The following is a 17,839-nucleotide window of genomic DNA, read 5'->3' on the forward strand; positions in this document are numbered from 1 at the left end:
TTTTTTTTGAGAGGGAGTCTCACTCTGTCACCCAGGCTGGAGTGCAGTGGCGCAACTGCTCATTGCAACTTCTGTCTCCCGGGTTCAAGCGATTCTCCTGCCTCAGCCTCCGGAGTAGGCTGATTACAGGCACACGCCACCACACCCAGCTAATTTTTTTTTTCTTTTTAGTAGAGATGGGGTTTCACCACGTTGGCCAGGCTGGTCTCGAACTCCTGATCTTAGGCGATCCGCCTGCCTTGGCCTCCCAAAGTGCTGGGATTACAGGCCCAGCTGCCAATTTTTTTGTAATGCAAAATACGTCAACCTTAGATTCTGAAACCAGTGTCTAAAATTACTTTAAATTACAGTAAAATCCTAATTATTCAGAAGCATCTCAGTTACTGGTCAATTCAGAACTTTACTCAAGAAATTTTAGAATAGCTTCATCCAGGATTTTAAAAGAATATAAAATGCCCCCAATGGTGTCATGAAGCCCTTGAAAGAATGAATAATAATTATTTCTGTTGATTCTGAGGGCTCTTAACCAATTATCCAGTTCCTCTAACCACATAGTCATGTTTCTGCCACCAGAGACCCTGGGGCCACCAATCACTTAACTTGGGAAGAAATTTTAAAAGCTGCTAAGATTTCAGCTGAAGTTAGAAGATTCCCTATTATTTGATAATTGGTATATCCATGGTGATTCCTTCATATACTACATTTGCAAAGAAATTTTCAACTCTATAATGAAACAACAGTCCAACTCGTTTTTTACATACACACATAAGAATTTTTTCTTAATATAGCATTACTACATACACTATGCCTCTCAGATTTATTTTGTTTTTAGAAAGTAATACTGTGAGCTGGGCGCGGTGACTCACACCTGTAATCCCAGTACATTGGGAGGCCAAGGCAGGCGGATCATGAGGTCAGGAGACTGAGACCATCCTAACACGGTGAAATCCTGTCTCTACAAAAAATACAAAAATTAGCCGGGCATGGGGGCACAATGCCTGTGGTCCCAGCCGCTCAGGGAGGCTGAGGCAGGAGAATTGCTTGAACCTGGGAGGCAAAGGTTGCAGTGAGCTAGCATCGTGCCACCACACAGAGTGAAGACTCCGTCTCAAAAACAAAAAAGATAGTAACACTGTATAAGATACAAATAAGGCACCTACATCAGAACAATGATAACTACAATTGTAATGTCAAAAGCCTCTGCTGAATGCTTCTGTCCTCATTTCCTTGTTTCTAGTATTTTTCTATAGCACATAGGCATCCATAATTCATTGTAACAGAAAATATGTGTTCAGAATCCATACAACTTGAATCTGTAGCATATTTTCTTCTTAAATCCATTTATACAAAGGTAAACTATCCTATAGGTATAGGGAAAAAAGAAGTACTGAACTGCATGTCAGGAATCTGGTCATCCAACTTCCTTGGCCTACAAATTCCTCACCAGGGAAAGAAAAGCACAGAACAGATGTTCTCTAACATGTAAAACTCTGGTTTTAAGAGTGGTCATTAATGTGTGGAAAAAACTCCAAATTTCAGCAAAGCAAATGCATAACATTTCTGGTCATAGTCATTTCGCACAGTGAATACTAAAGTGTTTGATAATTTGGCAAAACTCAACTTCAACTGTGCATGAGTTGATCAATCTGGACTGAAGGAACTGCTTGACACAGAGGAACTTAAAAAATAATACTGAACTGACTGCTATTTTTAACTTTCAGTTATGTTCACATTTCATAACCAAACATTAGATAGTATATTAAAACAGTATCTTTAGAGCCTGAAAGTTTAATCACTACCAAAGGCAGTCCAGGGATTCTTAACATGGAGCACATGGAGACCTAGGGAATCTACAAATAAACTTGGCAAGCATCTGAATCTCCAGAGTCATACGTTAGAAAAATAGCTTCTTTTCCTAGGAAGAGGTCAGAAAATTCTTAAGTGAGTTAACTGAAAGAACTAAAGAACCACACTGTTCCTGGCCAAACTTTTACAAGTTTTCTGTTTTTTGGTTTTTTTTTTTTAATTCCAAAGGTGATCTTAATTACAATTAATAACAAACCCATCTTCATCATAGTAAGGTTTTTTATTTATTTATTTTTTAGAGACAGGGTCTTGACTCTATTACCCAGGCTGGGGTGCAGTGCTGCATAGTTCACTGCAGCCTCAGCCTTCCGGCTTCAAGTGAATCTCCTGCTTCGGTCTCCAGTTAGGATTACAGCATGAACCACCATGCCTGACTAAGTTCCCCTCCCCCCACCCAGAGGTAGATAATTTCTGAAACATCATGGTAAGTTTTTCATGCTTTTAGTTGGAAAAACCATTATCAGCCAAGGATTTTCAGGGCTTAAAAACAACAGGTGAGTTTTCTAAATCACTTTTCTTACTCAATAATAATAATAATAACTTATGCACTAGAATATCTATCAAATGAGTGGCTTTTAAATAGTAATAGGAAAAAATAATGCATGTACTTTTAAACATCCTATTAAAACAGTAAACTCAAGTCTCAACATAAAATCAGACTGTAACCAATTTTTAAGAATTTGAAGCTAAATCACACCAAATAGAAAAGTCCATTTTTCCACTGCACTTCAGCCTGGGTGACAGAGACCCTGTCTCAAAAAATTAATTAATTAAAGGTTTTTTGTTTATGGAGTCTCATCCTGTTGCCCAGGCTGGAGTACAATGGCACAATCTCAGCTCACTGCAACCTCCGCCACCTGGGTTCAAACAATTCTCCTGTCTCAGCTTTCTGAGTAACTGGGATTACAAGCACCTGCCACCATGCCCAGCAAATTTTTTTTTTTTAGTAGAGACGGGGTTTCACAATGTCGGCCAGGCTGGTCTCAAACTCCTAATCTTGTAATCTGCCTGCCTCAGCCTCCCATAGTGCTGGGATTACAATTATATGGGGTTTTTTTTTTTTGTTTTTTTTTGTTTTTGTTTTTGTTTTTGAGACAGAGTCTTGCTCTTGTTGCCCAGGCTGGAGTGCAATGGCACAATCTCAGCTCACTGCAACCTCCACTTCCCAGGTTCAAGTGATTCTCCTGCCTCAGCCTCCCGAGTAGCTGGGATTACAGGCGCGTGCCACCACGCCCGGCTAATTTTTTAGTAGAGACAGGGTTTCACCATGCTGGCCAGGCTGGTCTCGAACTCCTGGCCTCATGATCCACCCACCTCAGCCTCCCAAAGTGCTGAGATTACAGGTGTGAGCCACCTCATCCAGCCGTATTTGTTTTAAGTAAATTTTTCAGCACCATAGAAAAGGGGCCAGTGGGGGAGAAAGACGAAAAGTAAATTTTGGGAATGACTGATACAATTCTAATTTCAGCAGGCTGGCTCACTAGGTTTTAATCAAATAAGTCAACCCCTAAGGTAAGGTAACTACTTTTTCCCAAGGCTATATTTTATCATTTTCATTATTATTATTATGATTATTATTTTGAGACAGGGTCTCGCTCTGTCACCCAGGCTGGAGTGCAGTGGTACGATCTAGGCTCACTGCAGCCTCAACTTCGTGGACCAAACCGATCCTCCCACCTCAGTTTCCTGAGTAGCTGGGACTAAAGATGTGTGTCACAACTTGGCTAATTTTTGTTTTATTTTTTGTAGAGACAAGGTCTCACTATGTTGTGCAGGCCAGTCTCAAATTCCTGGGCTCAAGGGATCCTCCTGCCTCTGCTTCCTAAAGTACTGAGATTACAGGCATGAGCCACAGCACCTGGCCCTCATGATTTATTTTGAAAAGACAATTAAAGGAATGTCCGTCACTATCCCAATGTAACATGTAAAGCTGAAACAGATTTGGTTTTGACCAAGGACATAACTATACCTCTCATTTATCTGTTCCTGAAAGTGATTCTTCTTTATGACAAGATTATGGAGAACTTCTCATTCTAGGGATATTTTAGGTACCTCTTAACCTTTATGACTTTAAGCTTTAAGTGTTCACTTTTTTTTGGTGGAAACAGAGGTCTCGCTATGTTCGTCAGGCTGGTCCCAAACTCCTGGCTTCAAGCAATCCTTGGGCCTCAGTCTCCCAAAGAGCTGTTATTATAGGTGTGAGCCACCGAGCCCAGTTTCAGTCACTTTTATTGGCCAAAAGAGCTTTGTTTCAGGAAATAAGGCAGAAAAACAAAACTTAACGTTCTAGCTAAAAACACAACTACCAAGACTCACACTTGTGCAAAATAACCATACACACGAAACTTCATTACAGCATCGTTTATATAGCACAATTTAGGAAATGATCTAAAAGTTATGAATAAGCAATTAGTTACGGCAAAGTCTAGGCCAGGCACAGTGGCTCATGCCTGTAACCCTAGCACTTTGGGAGGCCAAAGTGGAGGAATCACTTAAGCCTAGGAGCCTGAGAACAGCCTAGGCAACATGACAAGACCCCATCTCTATTGAAAAAGTATTAAAATTTCCAAGATTAAAAAAATAAAGTCTAACCACAAGATTTCATTAAATAGCCCTCTGAAAAAATGAGCCAAAGCTGGTCACTATGGTGCATGCCTGTAGTCCCAGCTACCAGAGGCTGAAGGTAGAGGATCACCTGATATAAGGAGTTTGAGGCAGTATACGGTATACTATGAACACACCTGTGAAAAGTAACTGCACTCTAAACTGGGCAAAAGTGGCAGTCTGTCTCTTTAAAAAAAAAAAAAGTCAACTTGAAGATACATAGGTGGTTAGAGGGGGAGAGAAGAGTATCAGGGTATTTGCATGAGAAGGAGAAGACGCCTAACTTATAGCACAAAGTTGCTCTAGTCTTTCTGTAAGGACACACAATAAAAATAGTGGTTGAAGACAGGCACAGTCGCTCATACCTGTAATCCTAACACTCTGGGAGGCTAAGGCGGGTGGATCACTTAAGGAGTTTGAGATTAGCATGGTCAACGTGGTGAATCCCCATCTCTCCTAAAAATACAAAAATTAGCTGGGCGTGGTGGTGCATGCCTGTTAGTCCCAGCTACCTGGGAGGCTGAGGCAGAATTGCTTGAACCTGGGAGATGGAGGCTGCAGTGACCCAAGATCATACCACTGTACTCTAGCCTGGGAGATAGAGGGGGACGCCATCTCAAAAAACAAACAAGCACAAACAGTGGTTGTCTAAGCAGGGGAACTGGCATGCTGAAGGACAGATGAGGGATTCTCTATGTATCCTTCAGAGCCTTTCAAATGTGCTCTATGTGTGCTTTCCTAGTTAATAACATAAAAGATACATAACAGAATAGGCACACACACACACACACACACACACAAAATAACGTAAAAGATTTATATGTCTTGTTTTTAAATGAGCTTATGAGTGGAAACTGAGACTAATTTTAACTTAGCTCAGACATTGGTTCAGACAGAATATAGTAAACAGTAACAAAGTCAAATTATGATATAGAATAACTCTCCTAAAACTTTCTCCCAAAGAGATTAAGGCTCATCTATTCAGTTAGTCAATTATTATTTCAGTATCTACTATGCACCAAGGATTGGTCCAGGCATGAATGAGCAATGCCCAGAACACCCGAGTCCCTAATTTCATGAAGGTTTAATGGGGAATACAGAGACATAAACAGTAAATAACATAACTTTGAAAAGTAATAAGCACTATACAGAAGAAAGGGAGATAGGAGGATCAAATTGCAGGGGAGGAAAAAGGAAAACTGGTTTATATGGTACAGGTTAGGTAGAGGATACAACATATGAGCTAAGAAGGAACAACTGGACAAAGCAAGCAATGCAATAAACAGGAGGAAAGCCTAGTGACTGGAATCAGCTCAACCACTTATTGTTCAGGGTACGGCAAAGCAGCAACAGTGTGGCTACAGTGGAGTGACTCAAGGAGCGAAGTACATATGAGCTCAGAGGTAGGCAGATCCCAGATGAATGTACGGCCTTATAGCTAGTGGGGGAAAAAGGCAAGATTCTAATGTAAGTGTGATGGAGAAACCTCTACAGAGTTTTTAGCAGGGGAGTAACATGTTCTATATTTTAAGAAGATAACACTAGCTGCTGCTCCAAAGTAGGCTAATACACAGGCCAGGCAGTAAGTGATGGAAGTGAACAGAGGTTTGAAAGGAACAGAAGTTTGAAAGAAACAGAAAGTGTCTGATTGAGTATATATATATTCAAAGCAGAACCTACAGAATTTGCTACTGCATTAGATACAGGCATCTAAATGAGATAGCAACTAGGTGAACAGTAGTCCAGAAAATGATCTTATATTTATACAGTTAGTCATTTTACAGTAACGAGACAGGGAAAGGTTACACTAATCAAGATCCAAATTCTGCCTCTTGGCAGTTTTACCTTAGGAAAGTCATCTAAGTCAGTTTCCAGACTGCAAAACATATTGTCTGGTTCACAAAAATGTCTCTAAGAATCAAATGGTTAAGAAATCTACAGCTAGTTCTTTAAGGCCTGTGCGTTGGCTCACACCTGTAATCCCAGCACTTTGGGAGGCCAAGGTGGGGAGAATCACAAGGTTAGGAGTTCGAGAGCAGCCTGGCTAATATGGTGAAACCCAATCTCTACTAAAAATACAAAATTAGCCAAGTGTGGTGGCATATGCCTGTAATCCCAGCTATTCGAGGCTGAGGCAGGAGAATTGCCTGAACCTGGGAGGCAGAGGTTGCAGTGGGCCAAGATTGTGCCACTGCACTCCAGTCTGAACGACAGAGGGAGACTCCGTCAAAAGAAGAAAGAGAGGAGAGAGAGAAAGACAAAGAGAAAGAAAGAGGAAGGAAGGAAGAACGGAGAGAAGAAAAGGAAAAAGAAAAAGAATGAAATCTACAAATGTAAATAATGAACATTATACACTAGAAAGCATAATATTAACAGTCATGCAAATCAAGCCATTTCATTTTATTATTTTCATTAGATTGGAATGGTAACACTGATGCTATAATCACTAAATTTCATCCTTTGAAAGTCAAAGGTCAGGCAGGGCACAGTGGTCCGTGCCTGTAATCCCAGCACTTTGGGAGACTGAGGTAGATGGATTGTTTGAGGTCAAGAGTTTGAGACCAACCTGGGCAACAGGGCAAAATCTTGTCTCTACAAAAATTAGCTGGGTGTGGTGACATGCACCTTGCAGTTCCAGCTACTCAGGAGGCTGAGGTGGGAGGATCATCTGAGACCAGGAGATGGAGACTGTGGTGAGCCATGATCCTGTCACTGCACTCCAGCCTGGGAGGCAGTGAGACTGTCTCAAAAAAAGAAAAGAAAAAAAAAAAGCCGAAGATCACCCAGAAATAAAAAAAATTAACAGTCCAGGCAACAAAGGTATGTCCCTTTTGCCTCAGGACAATACCACTACCCCCAACTACCACAGAGAACTTTGTATAGTAGTTGACAGAAAAGAGGCAAATTTTTAAAATAAATTCTGATCTTTAAAAAAAAAAAAAAAAAAAAGCATTTTCACTGATTATGGAACAACCTACATACAAAAACATGGGCACTTAAAAAAAATCTAATATTTTAATCCTCTGTAAGGATAGGAGAAAACCATCCTGTTAAGCTATAAAGGACATTAATAAGATAAAACCCAAATCAAGGTACCATTCATTAGATAGATGTTCTCAACATGATACCGTAAAATTAAGATTATATATTACAGTATGTTACTACTGTCTTAGTTTGAACAACAAAACGTAATGCCCACTGTAAATTAAATTATATGCCAAACGAATTAAATCATGAGGACTTCAACTTACTGCCTTAAGCCATTTCTGTAAATTTATAAACAAAGTTCCACAGAATTTATTTTTTCACACAAGGCTTTCATATTACTGTGCATATCTTTATAATCAAATATGGAAAAAATGCTTGTTAAATGTTTAGTTCACTATGTATTTTAGAGAATTATCATGAATGTCAATTTGCATTATGTACTTAGTCAATAACCTAAGTAACAAAAACTCAAGGATATTTGGTGTATGGCTGTATCACTTCCTATTCATTTTTCAACTGGGGCCTCAATAAACATGATCTTTGGGGACCATGTGACTGCATTATAACTAAAATCACATTTTAAGGACCTGCCAATACATACGACAATTAAAACTCCTTGGATAGAGTCCTAGATAAATCCACACGCAACAGATTTCGCACTATGAATGTTCACGTTATTAGACTCTAGTGCTCACTGACAATCTGTTCTACTTCTCTTATTTCTAAGAATTTCTACCATAGGAAAATGACTTATTTCTCTACCTCAAGCACCCTTAGGTCAAGGATACCTCCCTCACCTCAGATATATTTAAACGAAATTGCATTAAGCACTATACAGTACATGCATCCCCCTATAGATTTTACAAGAATGAACAAGACTAACATACACTTTTGCCAGGTTATATCAAGCAAAATGATGCTGCAATTTAGTCACCTTAACTGGCGAATTTGGCCACACAAATGTTCAACTAATTTCCCTCATAAAAACTGACACAAAAATTTAAGATTTAGTTGTTGTGGATGGCAAGAAATATCTCACATCTGAAGACTTGTTAGTTATTATTTGGCGAAGACTTTACAAAATTAAAGAATAGAAAATGTTATGGATCCACATGTACTTGTCAAAGAACAGTATTAATAAACAGCCAATTAATAATTAAAGCGCACCAAATCGAGAGGCAAAAGATTTCACAAGATCCCCCATAGAGGCCAAGGCAGGAAGATCTCTGAGGACAGGAGTTTCGAGATTAGCCTGGGCACTATACCAAGGCCCCATCTCTATGAAAAAGAGAGCGCAGAGAAAAGAGAGAGAGAGGAGAGAGGAGAGGGAGAGAATTCCCCATAACTGCGGCCCTCCCCCAGCCTTGCTGTTAAAACTATTTCCTCGGAACAGCTCTGAAAGAGTTTGCCAACCAGAGTGAAATCACTTCGCAGAGATAAACGAGCGGAAACGTATTTAGAGGAGAACGCGGAAGCAAGGGGAGCGGGACGCGGAGCCCCCACGTTCCGGGACCCAGATAGCAGCGGCAGCCAGGGGCGAGCATGTGCTGACCGCGGCAAGACGCGCGGGCCTCCAGAGCCACCTCCCGGGGCGCAGAGCCCCGCCCGGCTTGACCCTCCCGGTTCATTCATTCTGCACCCGCGGCTGCCGCACCTCCGCTCCCCCGTCGGGGCCGAGAAGAGGGGCCCGGTGGCCGAGGGACCCTGTCGGGCCACAACCCCCGCCCGGAGTCCGAGCCCCCACCGCGATTCCCGCGCGCCCAAGGCCTCCGCCGTGGGGTGGTCTGAGAAGCTACGGAGGCCCGCGCCCAAGCCCAGAGTCCCGCAGCCTTGCTGCTCCACCCTCCGCCGGGGCTCGGGCCAGGACTCCCTAGCCCGACGGGCGGCCGCCTGGAAGCCCCCGGTCCCCGCTGCCCGGCTGCCCCGCCGCGGCCGGAAGTCTCCCCGGCGCCCCCTCCCCAGCACCCGACTTCCCTCTCCGCCGCGGCCAGACCCTCTCAGCGCCGGCTCAGGCCTCCCAGCGCGGGCCGCGAGCCGAAGGTGGCGAGAGGCCGTGCTGCCCGCCCAGCCGAGGCGACAAGAGCAGGGCGGAGGGCTGGAGGCCGGCCTGGGCGGTTACCTTGATGATCCTGCGGGGCAGCCCGGCCATCTTGTCAGAACCCGAGTTCGGCCTCTGGTCTAGTCTCCGGCTCCGCTCGCCTCACGCACGAGTGGAAGTCCCGGGCTCCACTTCCGGGGGACGTTACCGCGCCCGTCGCCGCAGCCGCCGCCGAGGCCCCTCGGGAAATGTAGTCCCTGCTCCGGCGCAGGCTTGGGCACGGGCGGGCTTCCCTCCGACCTGGCCCCCTCCCCCGCGCGCCCCGCCCCAACCCCGGCCGGGGGTGACGGAAGTGACGCGCCGCGGCGGGGCAGGGACTTGGGAGAGGCGGCGCGGGGCTGTGGCGCTCGTGGCCGATCCTGCCCACGACTGAGGTACTGCGCGGCCTGCGCGCGCGCGCGCGAGCCTCTTAACCGTAGCCACGCCCGCGCCGGTGGGCGTCGTAACAGAGGAACAGAGGCCCGGCCTCCGACGTAGGCCATTCATTCTTTCGCGCGTTCGTTCATTCAGCTCTGCCTGCATTGCGCGCGTTCTCGGCTGGCACTGCAGTAAACGACTGCGGTGGGGCTGATCCGCTTAGTCTTTCCTCAAAGGGAGGATAAGACCGAAACTCGGTGGCAAAGCTCTGACTGGGGGTCTCTTCAGTTACCCACACCCTGTTGAGGGAATTTCGATGTTTAAATTGTATAAATCGGACCTCTAACACGCCCCTTGGGCCTCAGGTAGGCTGAAGGAAAAGGATTTGGAGCGAGCTGGAGGCGGGAAAAATGGTTGTGAACGCCTGGACCTAGCGGCCGAGACAGAATCGCTAACAGGACGAATGACCAAGGAGAGGTTTAGAGAACCCAGAGTAATCCGTAAACGAAAGATTACCCATGGAGTGCGAGGTCTTATGAGAGAATTAGAGTGGGGGTGCCCAAAAATTGAATTGCTGGGGAAGCATTTTGTCTTGATGATGGATGGCTTGCTGTGTGTGATGGACTGTTTGCAAGCATTTTACTTCATCTTCACAGCAATCGTAAGGAGGAGGTGTTATTTCCATTTTACAAATGAGGCTTAGAGAGTTAACTTTTTCCAAGGTTGTGGGAGGAGAAAGTGGAGCTGTTTTGTCCCCAGGCAGGTCTGCCAACACCTGGCCCTTAGCTACTTAGCTACAGGGCTTCCTAGCACCGTAACAGACAGTAGATGGTGAATAAATGAAGACAGGGCTGACCATGCCTTCCGATAACTTAGATTCCAATGGAGTAGAAAGACAAGTAAACGATTAGTTACAATCCAATGCATTAAGTACTGTAATAGAGGTTCCTCCAAGGTGCTGTTTTAGCAGAGAGGCATTACCTGCTTGAGAACTCAGGGAAGCCTTCTTGAAGAAGTGGAGTACTAAATGATGAGTAAGAACCTATCACACCTGGTAGGGAAGAGGATGCCAAGCATAGGAAATGGCCCATGAAATAGCATTATGAGAGAGACAAAATAGTGCACTAGAGAAACTGGAACTCTGAACGCAAGAAACCTACTAAGAACAATGAGAAATACTTTGTGCTGGCATGATGCTAAACGATTACATAGAATAGTATATCATTTAATTATAAAGCAGATGAGGTAGGCTCTATTATTGGTAGGCTCTCTCATTAGAAGAGAAGCCAAGGCTTAGAGGGTAATAATGAGAATTTCAAATAACCAGAAGTCTGAAATAGGTGGTTCTATGACTAGAAGAATCTGCAAACATAAATGAGACTGGACAAAGGTACTTTTCAGAATATTTTATAGAGGACCCAGGATAATTCATGCTGGTAGGCAGAATAGCAGAGCACTATTGTGTTGGAAGTGTGTAGGTCTGCCGTCTGGACAGGGCTTGGCAGGAAAGCACGCTCTCCTTGTGTTGCATCAGCCTGTGCAGACACAAGATTGACTTCCATGATGGTTCTCAAGGTGGGCAAGTTGGTACCAGCTGTTAGTTTCATTCCAAGTGAGCCTCTTCCTGGGGCATCTTGGGCTTCCCGACTGCATGGTGGCTGGGCTCCAAGAGTAAGTGTTGCAGCAAGCTAAAATGGATGCTAAATTGCCTTTTTTGACCTAGCCATGCAAATTACGTGGCCTCATGGAAGTCAGATGGCATCACAATGACATAATCCAGCAGTCAACCAGCCACAAAACCCACCGTGTCTCAGGGGCAGGGGACTTGGACACCACCTCTTTTTTGTTTTTGTTTTTTTGTTTTTAGTAGAGATGGGGTTTCACTGTGTTAGCCAGGATGGTCTTGATCTCCTGACCTCGTGATCTGCCCACCTTGGCCTCCCAAAGTGCTGGGATTACAGGTGTGAGCCACCATGCCCATCAGGACACAACCTCTTGAACAGTGAGCTGCAAGACTCTAGAAACTAGCAGAATATATGTGATGGAAAGTATGGTTGTGGCCAACTTTGGAAAACAAACTTCCCATCAGAGTATGCTTACCAGCCACTTGCCTTGGAATCACCTGGGGTGCTGGTTTAAAAAAAAAAAAAAAAAAAATCCTGGAGCTAGAGCCCTTCCCCCAGGGAATTCTAATTCTCTAGGTCAGTGCTGAGACCTCGGACTCTGCATTTATACATCGGGGTAATTTTGATGGATACTAACATTTGAAGACAAAAAAATTCTGAACAAATGAGAACAAAAAAAATGATAAGCAAAACAAAAAAAGGTGCCAGGTGCTTTTCTTTTTTTCTTTCTTTTTTTCTGAGACAGAGACTCACTCTGTCGCCCAGACTGAAGTGCAATAGTACGATCTTGGCTTACTGCAACCTCTGCTTTCAGGATTCAAGCAGTTCTCCTGCCTCAGCCTCCAGAGTAGCTGAGATTACAGGCATGCACCACCACCCCTGGCTAATTTTTGTATTTTTAGTAGAGGTGGAGTTTCACCATGTTGGCCAGGCTGGTCTCGACCTCCTGGCCTCAAGTGATCCACCTGCCTCAGCCTCCTAAAGTTCTGGGATTACAGACTGAGCCACTATGCCAAGCCTCCTTTTGACTATTTTCTATCAGAACAGACAATAAGTATCATTCAGGTTAAGAGTGAGAGCTCTGGAGCCCCAGCCTGGGTATGAAAACACACTTTGCTTGATTTCTCTGTCCTTCATTTTCTTCACCTATTAAATATACTTACCTTCTGTGGTTGTCATGAAGTTTAAATGATATAATTTGTATAAGGCATTTACAACAATACGCAGCACTTAGCAATCGCTATTTTTTTTTTTTTTTTTGAGACGGAGTTTCGCTCTTGTTACCCAGGCTGGAGTGCAATGGCACAATCTCGGCTCACCGCAACCTCCGCCTCCTGGGTTCAGGCAATTCTCCTGCCTCAGCCTCCTGAGTAGCTGGGATTACAGGCACGCGCCACCATGCCCAGCTAATTTTTTGTATTTTTAGTAGAGATGGCATTTCACCATGTTGACCAGGATGGTCTCGATCTCTTGACCTTGTGATCCACCCGCCTCGGCCTCCCAAAGTGCTGGGATTACAGGCGTGAGCCACCGCGCCCGGCCACTATTATTTTTTATAATTTAATAGAACCATGTGTAGTTTTCTTTAGGAAACCAGATTTTTAAAACTTGATAGTATAACCTTGTTAGGTAGAGATTGGTTTTATGGCATGAAATTCTCTGAGAGTATTATTTAAAATATACATTTTCCCTGTCTCTCCAAATTGTTTTTTCTGTTCTTTCCCTCTTGAGGACAGCTCAGACTACACTCATCTGGAAACTAAAATCTGAACTTCTGATTCATATAAATCCTGTGGAACAGGATATATTCTGGAAGAACAGGTTGCCACAGAGCTGAGATAAGGTTTTCGAATTAGAAGGCTAGTTAAGAATCCTATTTACTATATCTAATACAGACATAGACAACAAAACAGTGGCTACCCGAGCAGGTTGTGGGATGGAGTGATGGAGAATCAGAGATGTAGCTAAGAGGATACGAAGTAGCAGACATTTAGGATGAACAAGTCTAGAGAGCTAATGTACATGAGAGCTAGAGGTAGTAAGTTTACACTATATGTGAGATTCATGCTAAATAAGTAGATTTTAGCTGCTATTCTTGTCACAAAAACAAAAAAATAGGTAACTGTGTGAGATGATGGATATGTTAATTTCCTTCCAAATAGTAACCTATTTACTACTGATAAACGATGTATTCCATACCATCATGTTGTATACCTTCAATATACACAATAATTTTTGGCGGCCAGGCACAGTAGCTCACCCCTATAACCCCAGCGCTTTGGAAGACTGAGGCGGGTGGATCACTCGAGGTCTCTACAAAAAGTACAAAATTAGCCAGGTGGTGCATGCCTGTAATCCCAGCTACTTGGGAGACTGAGACAGGAAAATCGCTTGAACCCAGGAGGCGGAGTTTACAGTGAGCCGAGATGATACCATTGCACTCTAGCCTGGACAACAAGAGCTAAACTCTGTCTCAAAAAAAAAAAAAAAAAAAAAAATGAGATAGAGTCATCTCACTTGCTGCCCAGGCTGGAGTACAGTGGTATAAACATGGCTGACTGCAGCCTCAGCCTCTACCACCTGGGCTGAAGTGAGCCTCAGCCTCCTGAGAAGCTGGGACTACAGGTACACACCACCATGCCTGGCTAATTTTTAAGTTTTTTTAGAAACGGGTTCACCATGTTGCCTAAGATGGTCTTGAACTCCTGGGCTTAAGCAACCTGTCTTGCCTCAGCCTCCTGAAGTGCTGGATTACAGGTGTGAGCCACCTTCCCTGGCCAAAACTTATTTTTAAAAATCCTATTTACTATACTCATAAAATATGGATAAAATAGGATAATCTAAAAAGCTGATCATGTACCTCATAAATATATATACCTACTATATACCCACAAAACATTTTTTTAAAAAAACTACTTGAATTCCTTCAGAGGTGGGATGTTGAACAGTTACAGAACAAAGGTAAAAGGGAAGCTTTTTACTCTGTACTCTCACACCTTTTGAATTATGAACCATGTGAATGTTTTACCTATTCAAAATGTGAAATATATATTCAGTTCACTAATTTCAATAGGATGCTCACGAGGTATTCAAAGCTCTTACAGTGCTGATCAGGAATTATATAATACACTCAAAACTCAGCAAAAAGGTGCTGTTCCAGGTCCATGGGACTGAATAAATGGTGACAGTGGCCAGATAGCTTCACTAAGCTGAACAGTGCTAGCCAGACCTCTTTTTTTTTTTTTTTTCGGGTGTCTTACATTGGAACAGAACTCTTATTTTTTAAGAGACAGGGTCTTGCTCTGCTGCCCCAGGCTGGAGTGCAGTGGCTCAGTCATAGTCACTGTAGTCTCCAGCTCCTCCCCACTCAACCTCCACCATGCCTAGGTAATTTTTGTAGAGACTCTAATTTTTGTAGAAACTGGGTCTGGCTATGTTGTGCAGGCTGGTCTCAAGATCCTGGTCTCAAGAAATTCTCCTGCCTCTGCCTCCCAAAATGCTGGACTTACAGGTGTGAGCCACCACTTCTTGCCCAGAACTCTAGTTTTTTTTTTTTTGAGACAGTCTCACTCTGTCACCCAGGCTGGAGTGCTTGGCTCACAGCAACCTCCGCCTCCCGGGTTCAAGCAATTGTCCTGCCTCAGCCTCCCCAGTAGCTGGGACTATAGGCATATACCACCATGCCCAGCTAAGTTTTGTATTTTTTAGTAGAGATGGGGTTTATCCATGTTGGTCAGGCTGGTCTCGAACTCATGACCTCAAGTGATCTGCCCTCCTGGGCCTCCCAAAGTGCTGGGGTTACACGCATGAGCCATCATGCCCAGCCCATAACTCTTAGCTAATTAGTCTTTTATTTTATTTATTTATTTTTTTGGTTCTTTGTCAGACCACACTCTCCTCCTTGTTTCCTTCTAGCCTCTGCTCCTTCTGGGACTCAAAGTGCCAGTGCCTTTGCATTATCTTACAGAGAACAAACAAGCAAGAACGAATGCTATGTTGGAGGCATTAGAGGAATCCTATTCTATGAGAAATTCTTACTCCCCCAAACAATATTTTACTGCCCCTTGCTGCTTCCTCATTACCCACCTCCAAATATTCTGGGTTTTCTACTTTGGTCCTGTAATGGCAGAGGCCTAAGTAGTATTTACCCTATAGGCAATAACTTAGGACATACATGCCTGATCTTCTCAGAGTCAGCGATCTTCTCTATCTTGGTCACCACTTTATCCTGGGCCCAAGTGCAGGGACTGCTACCTGTACACTCTCAAAAAATACTTGACAAGGGAATCAATCAATCAATGCAGGCTGAATATAAACACCTGTTTGAGAATGGTTGCCATAGATTCATGATCCACAAGCGAACACCTACAGAAAGCACAGGATGTTTATGTTTATCTCTAAACCTTTCAACTTGACTTCCTGGAGGGCAACAGAGCTTTTCTACAAACTATCTAATGCTTTTCAGAAAAAGAATAGAGTAGATCAGTTTGGAAAACGGTGTCTTAGTCACCTTTAATAGAGGTCCTATTTCAATTTATATGCAATTGTCATCAGGCAGAAGTATTTGTTTGTAAGTTCCCTTATTGTTTCTTGCAATGTAGGGAAACTGTTTCGTGGGTGATCAAGACAGAAGAATCTGTGAGAGGAGAGGGTTCATGAACACTGACTGAAACAGGCAGTGGGTGGGTGCGGGTGTGAGAAGAAAAGACTGCACACTGATTTTTAAAAAGAAAGAAAAATTGCCTAGTAGCCTATATTCATGCCTTCAACATAAGTCATTGAGCACTTACAAGCTGTTCACCAATAGAATACCAGCCTATAAGAAGGACCTGTGTGGGGTCTTCCAGGATTGTAGGCAGTCCCTAAGAAGTGCTGTCTCATGTGGAAGACCCTGGGAAACGTGAGACCCAGGAGAATCAGAGTAGTACAGTTTAGCTTTGTTTCGTGTTTTATGCTTCACAAAGCGTTTCTGGGCCAGGCGCGGTGGCTCATGCCTGTAATCCCAGCACTTTGGGACTCTGAGGCAGGCGGATGACTAGGTCAAGAGATTGAGACCATCCTGGCCAACATGGTGAAACCCCGTCTCTACTAAAAATACAAAAATTAGCTGGGTGTGGTGGCATGCACCTGTGGTCCCTGCTACTCGGGAGGCTGAGGCAGGAGAATCCCTTGAACCTGTGAGATGGAGGTTGCAGTGAACCAGGATTGCACCACTGCACTCCAGCCTGGTGACAGAGTGAGACTCCGTCTCCAAAAAAAAAGTGTTTCTTAATGTTATCTCACCTAGGGACAGCCTTTAAGTACCTTTAAGTGCATCTACAACTACAATGATTCTGCAGGACCCATCATTGATTCTGCAACGTTTTTCTAAAAGTAGACGGAGCCAGGCATGGTGGCCCACGCCTGTAACCCAGCACTTTGGGAGGCCAAGGTAGGCAGATCACTTGAGGTCAGGAGTTTGAGACCAGCTTGGCCAACATGATGAAACTCCCATCTCTACTAAAAATACAAAGAAAATTAGCTGAGCATGGTGGCATGCACCTGTAATCCCAGCTACTCAGGAGGCTGAGGCAGGAGAATCCCTTGAACCCAGGAGGTGGAAGTTACAGTGAGCCGAGATGGCACAACTACACTCCAGCCGAGGTGACAGAGCCAAGACTCTGCCTCAAAAAATAAAAATAATAGATAAATAAATAAAATGAAAGTAGATGGAGGGGGTGTCCCACACATATATTTGTCTCCTTTCTCTGCACCAGTTCTTAGTGGAAACAGGATTCCAGAGGTTGGTGACTCAAGACATTTGGCCAGAAGCCTGGCTGGAACAGGAACTCTGCAAAGTAGAGCTGACTCCTCCACCTGTGTGCCACCCTTTCAGGTTCCCAGGAGAGCTGTTTGCTTTCCACATCCTTGGGCTTCAGTTGCTTCTTAACTCTGCCAGTGACTGCCTACTCAGCCCCTACCCAGCCTAAACTGTTCTCCCATTTCCTCCCACCTGGGATGCCCCACACAAGTTTCTTTTCAGTTCACTTCCATCATCTTTCTTCCTCCCTCACCATCGCCTGTCTGTCTCAAGTCTGATTGATTTCTCCTATGTTTCTCAATTATGTCACTTGCTGTCTGCAAAAAACTGCTCACCTGGTTCTGTTTTTCTTCTGAGTACAATGATTTGGGATCAGATATACCCTGGAACAGATGTTCAAACTTTGGACTGCTTGCTCACCTCAGAGGCTAGTTGAACATACCGGTGCAGGGACTCCACCCAAGGTCTTCTGTGTTCAAGACACAGTCCCCATGTGTCTGT

General features: G+C 44.0%; 1 protein-coding gene across 1 annotated transcript in view; it reads right to left on the minus strand.

Annotated features, from left to right (window-relative positions):
* The window catches only part of UBE2N (ubiquitin conjugating enzyme E2 N), a 35,442-nt gene extending 25,476 nt beyond the window's left edge, over positions 1-9,966 (minus strand). The window contains exon 1 of the mRNA XM_032297792.1: positions 9,578-9,966. Coding sequence (XP_032153683.1) covers positions 9,578-9,607 — 30 coding nt within the window. The 5' untranslated portion in view covers positions 9,608-9,966. The remainder of the gene's footprint in view (positions 1-9,577) is intronic.
* Positions 9,967-17,839: the final 7,873 nt, after the last annotated feature.

The sequence above is a fragment of the Sapajus apella genome, unplaced genomic scaffold (assembly GCF_009761245.1).
Source record: "Sapajus apella isolate SASKATOON/1434 unplaced genomic scaffold, GSC_monkey_1.0 scaffold2, whole genome shotgun sequence".
In the NCBI taxonomy this organism is placed as follows: domain Eukaryota; kingdom Metazoa; phylum Chordata; class Mammalia; order Primates; family Cebidae; genus Sapajus; species Sapajus apella.